The sequence below is a fragment of the Hipposideros armiger genome, unplaced genomic scaffold (assembly GCF_001890085.2).
Source record: "Hipposideros armiger isolate ML-2016 unplaced genomic scaffold, ASM189008v1 scaffold_2174, whole genome shotgun sequence".
Lineage (NCBI taxonomy): Eukaryota > Metazoa > Chordata > Mammalia > Chiroptera > Hipposideridae > Hipposideros > Hipposideros armiger.
The window spans coordinates 7,050-17,750 of NW_017733521.1; the positions used below are offsets into that span (position 1 = coordinate 7,050).

At 52.7% G+C, this 10,701-nt stretch overlaps 1 protein-coding gene across 1 annotated transcript in view; it reads right to left on the reverse strand.

Moving 5' to 3' along the window:
- The window catches only part of LOC109378573 (arf-GAP with SH3 domain, ANK repeat and PH domain-containing protein 1-like), a gene marked incomplete at its 5' end in the record, with an annotated part of 11,511 nt that extends 1,662 nt beyond the window's left edge, over positions 1 to 9,849 (reverse strand). The window contains 4 exons of the mRNA XM_019634901.1: positions 1,314 to 1,436; positions 3,228 to 3,754; positions 7,405 to 7,463; positions 9,773 to 9,849. Of these exons, the coding sequence (XP_019490446.1) occupies positions 1,314 to 1,436; positions 3,228 to 3,754; positions 7,405 to 7,463; positions 9,773 to 9,849 (786 nt within the window). The remainder of the gene's footprint in view (positions 1 to 1,313; positions 1,437 to 3,227; positions 3,755 to 7,404; positions 7,464 to 9,772) is intronic.
- Between the last annotated feature and the right edge of the window lie 852 nt (positions 9,850 to 10,701).

Consider the following 10,701-nt stretch of genomic DNA (forward strand, 5'->3'; position numbering starts at 1 on the left):
TTCTCATCTGGAAAGTGGAGTTAATGGTGAGACCTCACCTACCCACCTCGTGGGGTCTGAACTGACACCAGGCGTGTGGGTTCTTAGCCTTGTGTGGTAGGGTCACTGCTGTCCCATTTTTCAGAGTATGAAGCTGAGGCTTACAGAAAGGGCACGCTTTGTCCAAGGCCACAGGTAAGTGACTCACAGCGGGGACTTCCGAGTCCACCTCCTCATCCTGATACTATGCCGGCTCTCCAACAGGCCCCACGGCAGGAGCAGGCCCACCTGACAGGCGGGAAGCGCCACCTGGGCCACCGCCAGCTCACCTAACACACAGAAGGGGCCTCACCACCTCGGTCCAGGGGGTCTCAGCCTCAGAGCTCCTGACGTCTGCGCCAGGCTGTTCTGTGTGGGGCTCTCGCGAGCACTGTGGGACGCTCAGAGGCATCCCTGCCTCTCCCACCACATGCCTGTGCGCTGCCCTTCCTAAGTCCTGGTAAGCAAGACGTCCCTGCTGCTGCCACGTGTCCCTGCAGGGCCACACTGCCCCGAGCTGGGAGCTGCTGCTTCAGTCCAAGCAGAGTCCGTGCAGGTGCGATCAAGCCCAAAGGAACACAAAGGCATGTGTACACATGTTGTACACACGAGTGCAAGGACACAAGTGTTTCTGAGCGCTGGCAGCTGCTGTTGGCCCAACCGCGAACCACAGGTCCCTTTCCTGGCAGACAGAACGGGGTCCCTCTGGGGAGAAGGGGGCTTTTCCCGGGCATTTCCCAGGAGCCTGATCTCCAGACAGCCGCTGTGTGAGGACAGTGTCCTTCCCTTCCTGACACCTGGGCAGCAGGCTTTCCTATCAAAGGAGTTTTCACACATACTCTCATTTAATCACACGAGGAAGGCATCAGGCCCAACTTTACAGGGACCTGCACACGGATTAAGGACTGCGCTTGAGGACGGATGCTGGGAAACAGGAACTCAGGCCTCCGCCTCCTGGCCTGGGCCAGCGTGGAACGGGGAGCAAAGCATCCAGGCTTAGGGGTGAGAGGCGCTTCACACCGGCTGACGAGCTGCCTACCGTCAGCTCTCCTGGGCTTTCGTTTTGCATGTAAAAATCAGAAAATACCAACAGCTCACAGGTTGTGGTATGATAACAAGGGTGGAGCCCATCAAATGTCAATTCTCCTGACCCAGTTTCAAATTCCACGGTTGTTTCTCTAGCATGCAACCCAGTGACAGCAGTTGCTCAGTTAAAAGGCTGCCGGGCAGTGACGCACGGGCAGGACCCGCAGCTGAGGGCGCCGTCTCCCTGCCAGCACGGGGCTCGTACGTACCCACCACTCCTGGTCCTCCTCCCCTGTAACAATGATCACCTCTCCCTCGATGAACGTCAGCTCGTCGTCATTGTCCGCCTGGCAGTCGTAAATGGTCTTCACTCGCCGCACCTTATTTTTTCCCTACAGGGAAAAAACCGGGTTTTAGCTGCCAGGATAGAATAAAGGGAAAAAAGAACACCCTGACCTCGGGCAAGTGACGAGCCTTCTTGAGCCTCAGTTTCTCCCCTGTGAAAGCGGGGAGCATGTTTGCCAGATGCTCTGTGTGCTGTGTCACCTCAAGATAGGATAGTCCTTCCCCCTTCCACTAGCATCAGGGCAGAGCCTGGCATCTGAGCAGGTGCCACCCATTCTTTTCATCAGAACGCAAGCAATACGGGCAGGGATCAGAACCCGGCTCCCCAGACACAGGCCTCTGCTCTCCCCCACCCACAGCAGCAGCTCGAGAGATGACAGCAGCGTCTACAAATGGTTCTGGGAACCATGATGTAAACACAATGTGCAGCGTCAACACATTGCTCAGGCCCCTCATGCAAAGTCCCCAGTCAGCACATGCTGGGGGAACAGGGCGGCCGGGGTGACAAGGTCCTAGGCAGTTCCCAAAAACGTGGTGCATTTGGACCCGTTGGACTTGGACTTTTCTTTGTTTCTTTGTTCCAGTTCTTTGGAAACAGAAAGGTGGAAATGGAGAAATCACCTTCTATAGGATGTTTTTGGCACTCAGCTCACTAAATAGTTAGTAATTAAAAGAGCAAGCTACACGTGTACATTTTTTGGTCCCCTCTCTGTCCCCTGGTTTCTCCCTTAGTTGCCCTGACACCCCTGCTCCTTTCTGCAGCCCTGTTCCCGGGGTTTGGCAGGTGGGGTCTGAGAGGCTGACAGGACGGGGGCTGTGGGGGGCCTTAGTCGTCTCAGCTCTGACTCAGCACCTGAGGAGACTCAGGGGTGACCATTTATAAGGGGGAGGATGTGCACGAATTGGAATTGGGCGCCTGTCAAGGCCGTGGCCATGCCCAGGGTTTCGGGAGCTGCCCTCACGAAGAGCAAAGTGTATCAGACGTGGGAAGGCGGGGTTTTCCTCCCGTTCCTTTCGTGAAGTGACAGGCTTTTACTGCAACATTGTTTTTGTAATAAAATGTGAGTGGGGGCAGGGCTGTCACGCACAGTGGGGGACCTCATGGTCCCACTCCCCCCACTCCCCAAAACTGTGCTCTTCCACCTGGGGTGCTGCCACCCCTGAGAGGGTGCCACCGTGGGCAGGACAAATGGCACACATGCATCTTCCTGGGGCATCACTTTAACAAAATAATTTTTTTTGGAAAAAGCATTTTTGTATTAAAATAAAATTGATATAGAGCAGAAAGCATTTCATGAAAATGATGGAATGAATGTGAGACTTCACCCAAATTGTAGGTTTTTGCAAGTCTCCTTGGGCTTTGCCTCTAATTCCCCCAGGAAGATGCAGGGAGAAGCTCTGAGGGGGACGCCTCCCAGATCCCAATCGGGGAACGAAAGGCTTTCCTGGGACCCCAGAGGGGAAGTCTCGTCCTCAAGGTTCCTGGGTAAGAGCGCCCACTTGCTGAGTGTTTATGAGGTGCCACCTACATCCTGCTCAGCCGTCACAGCACATCATCGCCCAGGAGCTCAGTTACTGTTAGTTCTGTTTTGTACATGAGGAAACTGAGGCTCAGAGAAGGCGAGGAACCAGCCAAGGTCACACAGCGACAGCGGGCCCGGCAGGCGGGTCCCGAGCCCTGGTTGTTGTAGCCCAAAGCCTGGGGCCCTAACCAGCAGGCCCAGCCCAGAACAATGCTGCCCCAGAGCAGGTGAGGTGAGCAGGCTGCGCACAGCCTCCCAGCAGGTGAGGGCGCAGCAGAGGGGACAAGGGTATGAACAGTGGCACTGGCCACCCACCGTGTTGATCTTCCGGGGCAGTGGCACAGGCGTCTCGGGCAGATTGGGCGTCAGATCATTGGAGTCCTCCGAGGCCTGCTTTTGGATGGCGTCTCCGGCAGGCGTGTTCAGACAAAGGTCCACAGGGTGTGGTTTCATTGTCACATCAGGTGGCAGCTGAGCCTTGGGGGACACATCTCCAGGCTGGGATTTTGCCAGCATGTCTCCCAGCTGGGGTTTGGGAGGCAGGTCCTTCATTTGTGGCTTGGGAGGTAAGTCAGATAGCTGGGGTTTGGGAGGCAGGTCACCCAGCTGAGGCTTGGGGGGCAGGTCGCCCAGCTGGGGCTTGGGAGGCAGGTCTCCTGGCTTAGGTGGCAAGTCTCCAATTTGGGGTTTGGGAGCCAGTTCGATGGGTTTTGGTGGCAGGTCTCCAGGTGGTGGCTTTTGTGGTAACTCTGCCAACTGTGCCGATTTCTGGAAGATTTCGGGTGTGGTGGTGGCTTTGTCTAGGGACAGGTGATGGCTGGTATCGGTTTTCCTTAGTGCCACTGTGGGAAACAACCAGAAAGAGGGAGGTCATTGGAGCGGAACACGAGGTGGGGACGCGATGCTGCCTCGTGTCACAGTCACCTTGCAGAGAACCGGCCTAAAGTGAGGACCTGGAAGGGAGGAGCTCAGGGTCAGACCCAGGCGCAGGCCGCCTGTTTTTAAAAGGATAAAAGCTGGAAGGCTGGAAGGCTTTTATGCCTCAGTCACATAAGAACAGGATGTCCAAACTAATCCAGATTAAAAAAACAACAACCCGTAATTACAAACATAATACAGATTGGAGAGAACTGGAAAGCGTAGAGTTAAAACAGAAGTTTTCCGAAAGCCTACCACCTAAAGGTAGCCATTTTAAATAATTTGAATATCTTTCTTCATGACTTTTCCATGTCTTTTCCACAGATAAAACTATTTTCTGCTTTTATCTATACACTGTTTACCATGTTAATAAAATTCTTTATTAGCGGCATGTAGCTTTTAATGTTGCATTCTGTTCCATTCTGCAGCTGGATCAAATTTATTACTAGCTCCCCACATTTTGTGTTTCCGTCCTACATAAGCTGAGAGGGAGGAGGTGTCTCCTCTCGCCACCCCCACCTCCCCTCCATTACATACGGTAGTGTGCGCATGAGCGTATCTTTTAAACACTATAAATGGGGTTACAATATATACATTCTCTGTGACTTTGTTTCCCCCCACTTACTCGGTCTGGGAGAGTTTCTAAGTCAGTTCCTTCTTATTCTCTTTCCTGTCTGCATAGCACTCCACAGCCTGGGGATGCCACAGTCTGCAGAACCGCGCCCACAGCTCTGCACGGCTCTGTCCAGTAGAACTCAGGACATTACAGACACACCTCCCACTCAGCCTCACTGCTCACTAGCTGAGTGACCTTGGGCGACGTACACAACCTCTCTGTGCCTCAGCCTCCTCATCTCTAACATGAGTTAATGTATGGAAAGAACTGCCACCAGGGCCTGGCAGGGTCTAAGTACGACATCACAGTACTCTTATCATAGACTGGGTCCCTTGAGGCCACGATTAGTATTTTTCCTTATTCTTGTAATTCCGGCTCCTGGTGCAGGGGCCTAGCACATAGTATGTGCTCAGCGAGGAAACAGCTGACCAAGGCACACCGAGGGAGTCACACAAAGAGAGTCATCCTCAAAATACAACATATTCATAGAAAGACATTCTGAAAATTAAAAAACACAAAACACAAAAGATACACCCCGTGTTTTAAACCGTCACAAGCTGCACGTGGCTGTTTGCGCCAGGGCCTGCCCAGCCCCCTCCTGTCCTAAGGAGCCTACGTTCAAGGGCACCCTGCCCACGGGCGGGCCCCTTTCTTTTCAGCCGATGCGGCTCCGCTCAGAAAGTTAAAGTAGGCCCATCAGGTTCCTCTCTTAGAAGTTTAAAATCGGGCAGCCAGGAGGCTGAGGCAGGCAGTGGTGGGGGAAACCTGGGAGATCCCCTAAGGCAGTGGGGCTGGGGCGCCTTGTTGTGAGTCATATTGATGGGGAAGAGAAACTGTAAGTGCTGGGCAGCCAAAATTCTCGAAACATGCAACTCTGATTCTAGAAATTTTTTCAAGGGGGGGAAAAAAAAAAGACTAAAGCCAGGCACTGAGATGTCTGCTCTAGCACGTTCAGCACAGCTCTGCGCATTGCGACAAAACTGCAAATGATGTGAATGTTCACCAGCAGAGGCTGCTTAGCAAATCCCGGTGCCAGACAATGGAATACTATGCAGCCAGCAAGAGCTATACTGTCATGTCATTTACGCTATGGAAAATGGTGTTGCTTTATCCTGTGAAAAAAATCAGTTTAAATGGAAACTTAAACAAAAAAAGCACAGGACTGAGAGTAAAAGGAAACACCCAACTGTCTATCTTGGTGATAAGACTACAGGCGGTATTTTCTTCTTTTTCAAACCTTCTGGAATGGATATCTATTACTTTTCTAATAAGACACAAAATAAGGACAGAGACAAGTCTCTCCTCTATGGGAGCCTGCACGACCTTTGCCCTTTTATTTCCCACAGGTTCGGTGTTTTCTCCTCTCCAATTAAACGTCCTCTCTGAGCTGCAGTTTAACTCTGAAGGGCAGACAAGCAAACACTCCTCCGAAACTACACAGCGCACTGCTGGAGGGACGTGAGGCAGAGAGGGCCGCTCGGTCACGAAGCCGAGCAGAACCACGGTCCCGATGGTGCTTCTGCCGTCAGGCCCAGTCCATCAGGGGAGCCCAGGAGGACGTGGGAGATGAGGTACAAGGTTAGGAGTGATGCTGGCTCAGGAGGAGGACACGAGGGGAAGTGGGACAGTGAGAAGGTGGCAGCAGTCATGGGAGGTCCCAGTGGGGACTAAGAATCATTGGGGTTTGGGTGTGAGAGGAACAGAGCTGGACAGGCAGGTAGACGGGGTTCACAGCAGCACGTGACCGATGGGTGGATGATGAAGGACTGCAGGGGACTGCAGGGGACTGCAGGGGGGCAGACTGCAGACAACGGGGGACAGTGCAGGACTGGAAAGGGGCAGGCCGACTGCAGACATGGAGGCCAGCGCCTGGGAAACTTGGCTCAAACCGCCGAGGTCAGGATAGCCCTCTGGGCCAAGGTTAAAAAAACAAAACCAAATGACTTTCGATAAAGGCTCAGTAAAGCCAGGGGAAGCCTCCCTCTGTGTTCCAGGAGAACGAACTGGCTGTCGTCTGACTTCCTCCTCTTCCTGCGCAGGGGCCTGGCCTGACCAGCCAACGCTCCTCCCCAAATATGTCACTTTGTTGACGACCTTGGGAGAGTAGTGAATACCAGCTTCCCACCACTCACCCCTAGTCCGACTTCTGGGGTCAGAGGTCTCACTGCCTGTCCCTAGCCTGCAGGCCTGTCTGCTGGAGGGAGGACAGACAGAATGAGCCAAAGGCTCCTGGGTGGGAGGGGGATGTCCTGCGGCGCTAAAGCACTGCAACGAAAGCAAGGGAGCCCTGTCATTTTTGTTGTGATAAGGACACGGACATTTCAGTCCTACAGATGGAAAGCTCGGGCAGGGCTGGAGAAGATATGGTTAAAGAGCTGAATGTCCCCCTTGGCAAAGCAGCAGGAGTTACAGACACTGCTGTCTTGTGCCTCACAGAGCACAGGTATCTCGACTTTGCACGACAGATGCCATCCCAGGGAAGGGTTCCTGTGCCACCCATCAGCTAGGGGCTTTCTGAAGCACGATCTCATTTCGTGCTTACAAAACCTCAGGAAGCAGGTATTCCTGCCCCACTTACAGGTGAGGAATCGGAGGTTCGCTGGAGTGCCTGCGTCCCCTGCCCAAGCCACACAGCTAAGAAGCGGTACAGCTGCCACTGGTCCCCAGGTCTCGCTGAGTATGTTTGCAAAAGGAGAAGGAATGGTGCCTGGGGGCTCTAATAAGTAGCTTTTGAAAGAGTCTTGTGCTTTTTAGGAAGAACAAGGTTTGGCTAATCACACCTAATGTGAGTGCATAAAATGCCTTTCTTCACTGAAAAAATATTTACTGGGCATCTACACATGCCAAGTGCCACTCATCATCTGGGGTGGAGCCGCAGCTAAAAGAGACAGAACCCCTGTCCCCTTGGAGGGCACAGTGACCCTAATTACATGTGACTACAAGAAAGAGAAATCTTACCTTTCTGAGGTAGTTTAGGAAGAACTCTTGGGCCGAGGGCTGTCTTTGCAGATCCAGTGCTAATTAATAAGAATTATAATAAGTTAGGATGTAAAAATGCTTTAATACCAGTAATGATGAATTATTCAAGGAAATCATAGGCGTCTACAGAATTAACTATGATTCAAGCACTTTAAGAATTTCTTTCACAAAAAGCTATAGTCAATTTTCCATAATTTAGAGTTTGCCTGGCTGGGGAAGGAGAGGAAAGGGCATTTCTATGTAACAAAGCTTAACTCCTTCTCTTGAAACTTTTTCCCTGAGGTAATGATGTTGATGAAAGCCCCCGGCACACCAGGATGTGTCCCCAAGTAACTCATCTCGGTGACTCTGCAACGTTAACTCTCGCTGTCCCCATTTTCAGACGAGGACACTGGGCTGGTCTGTGGTGACATGGAAAAGCAGACCCAGGTCCGCTCGACCCCAGAGCTCTGACGTCCTCCACTGCACCCACGCGAACAGCTAGCGTCTCAGACCTCCATGGACCCCGAGCTTTCTCCCCTCCTTTCAGAGGACATGTAAACGAGCAGGGAAAACTGCCCAGGTCCCTGGAACAGAAGTCTGAATAATCAAATGTTAACCCCCACACCCCTGCCACCCCTGAGATGCCAGTGCTACAAGTGGCATCTATGAGTTGGAGCCCACACTGTCCTTTGACAAGAAGCTACAATGAGTCTCAGAGGACACAGGAGCGCTGCAGACCCAAGGAGAAATAGCAGCCAAGTGCCCGAGTTGTGCCTGCCAAGAGCCCCTTGAAATATCTCACGTCTCCTCTTCTGTCCTTTCATGTCCTAAGAATTGGATTCTTTACCCTTCTATCCTAATTGCATTTAAAAGAATAGGAAAAGCCAAACGAACTAAACAAAAAACTGAGTCACAGAGAGATGACACGCATGTGCTGTCATCTTCTATTCTGGCCCTCACATCACCCTTGCTCTTAACTGCTCTGTCCTCAGCTCACTTGAAGCCCTACTACCTCTGGGCTACTGGAGGGTAATATTGTCAAGATAAACCCGTTACTAAACCAGAAACAGCAAACACCAGCGGGTTGTGCTGTGGACATTTTTGGTGTGTTTCTCAGGGCCTGCCTCAGCATCTTCTCAGGGACGCACGCCTGCCAATTACGGACGTGAGTGTGATGGTTATTCCTGGGCGAGTTCCTGAGGCCAAGCCTCCAGGTTCGGAAATGCCTTGCGCAGAAGGCCTGGGGTCTACACTGCATGTGTGCGGCCCTGGGCTTCTTCCTGTGGAAATGAACACTGGGCCACAGCTGCCAGTGGGCTGTGTGCATGTGTATGCATGCACGCGTGTCCACAGGGGGCCGGGTCTCACTGAAAAAACATTCAGTGGGCACTCCCTGCATGCCAGACCCTCTCCCCCTCTGGAGGAGGGCCACCAGAACTTCAGTTTGAGTCCCCAGAGCAGGGCTGAAAGAGGGGGTCAGCGCAGGGATGCCAGGCCAGGCAGCAGGGGTGTGCAGTTTGGAGCCGCACGGATTTGAGACCAGCTCTGAGATCTGCCACCGCCTGACCTCTCGGAGCTCAGCTCCCTCATCTACAAAGCTGAACGTAGCAGTAATGGGGCCTGTCATGTCACAGGGCTGCAAAGACTAAACAAGATAGTGGCGTTCAAAATGAGGATTTTGGTCTTTTTTATCTTTGATGAGCTCTGGAAAGGAATCCCCACACACCAGCTGACTCTTTCTCCCTGGGGTTTTGGGTCTGGAAGTGGCTCTTTGTGTCCTTATCTTGGATCGTGCCTCTAGAGAGAATCCTCCGTGTTGGGACTGGATAAATGATGTCCATAGAAGGCTTTCTAAAGTATCCCATTTCAGTGAAAGGAGGGAAAAAAGGATGCCGCTTCTAGCCCAGCTGAAAAAAAAATCTTACAAATAGGGAGCTTGGAAAGAGTCATGTTTTTATGTTTGGAAATCTCTGGGCTATCGGATTTCCCAGAGGGTTATCTTTTGATTCCCCAAACTGCAAAATGGAATCTAGAGGGACGGTAACACAACAAAATTACTTAGTTAAAAGATGAAATACAAAAACTCATGCTGACAGACTCTGGTCATCAGGGATGTGCGGTCCGTTCCCACCTGGAACCAGGATGGAGGAGAAATACTCAAAAACATGCCCTGCAGACTGTGCCAGCAGAGAACTGTTGATTCTGGCACAGCAGCAAGGATGTTTGCACTCCGAGAGTGAACGTTTAGTTTGTGTTCACAGTCAGCACCCGCCACAGGCCACACTTGCGGTAGGCTGCCGCTCAGACCCACGGCTCTAACTCTGGGCCCTGCAGCCATGAGGACAGTAGCACACAGGTGGCTTACCTGGACTGCTGAGACAGTCCCTCAAACTTGTTTGCAGTCTTATTTGTCGAGGATGGACCCACATCATTACCTGCAGGGAAAAGCAGATGTCAGAGGCCGCGTCCTCACACGGGAGACTGGAATATGAGGATACAGAATTTGGCAGACAGACGCCCCTCAGGTTCCCAGAAGGAATTTAAAGGACTCAAGGCAGAACAGTGTGTTACAGTTCACCCAGAGGTTCCCACACCAGGTGGCTGCCCTCTGGGAGCCAGACTCAGAATAAATGAGGCCCTCAGTCGCTCACTCACTCATCATTCATTCAGACATTAACATTTATTAAGCACCTACTACGTGCCCGGCATGCACGTGGGGCAGGAGGCACAAAGGCACAGAAAATGTCACTGCTCTCACAGTTTACGATCAGGACGGGGAGGTGCACACGTGCGAACTACACTAACGTGGAACGAGGCGGATGTTGACGAGTGTTGGGTGCTGTTAAGAGCAAAGTGCCTAGGGCCTACCTGGTGAGGGGGCAGGGAACATCCTTTGTGGGGGACATGGCACCTGAACAGTGGGGCACTTTCTAATGGGGTAGCAGTAGAAGCAGACACGTGCGCCTTGTCCAGGAGGAGGTAGGAAGGCTTGCTACAAGAAGAGTGGGCTCCCCTGTGAGCCCCGGTGGGAGGCGGGCAGGGCAGTTCTGGGGCCAAGTTGCCCAGGCCCCCAGAGGGACCCGGGAACCTGCAGCTCTCTCTCAGACTCGCGTCCATTTCCTTGCTGCCTTTCCAATGGCTGCTCTGGAAACTCCAAGCGTCCTTCTCGGCAGACCCCATTCCTCCCCTGCCTGGACGCCCGTGACATCTGCCAGGTGGCACTGGGAAGGGGCTGACTGGGGAGGCTCAGAACCAGGAGGGGGCTGAGCACGCTCGCTGCCTGGTGTCTGCTCC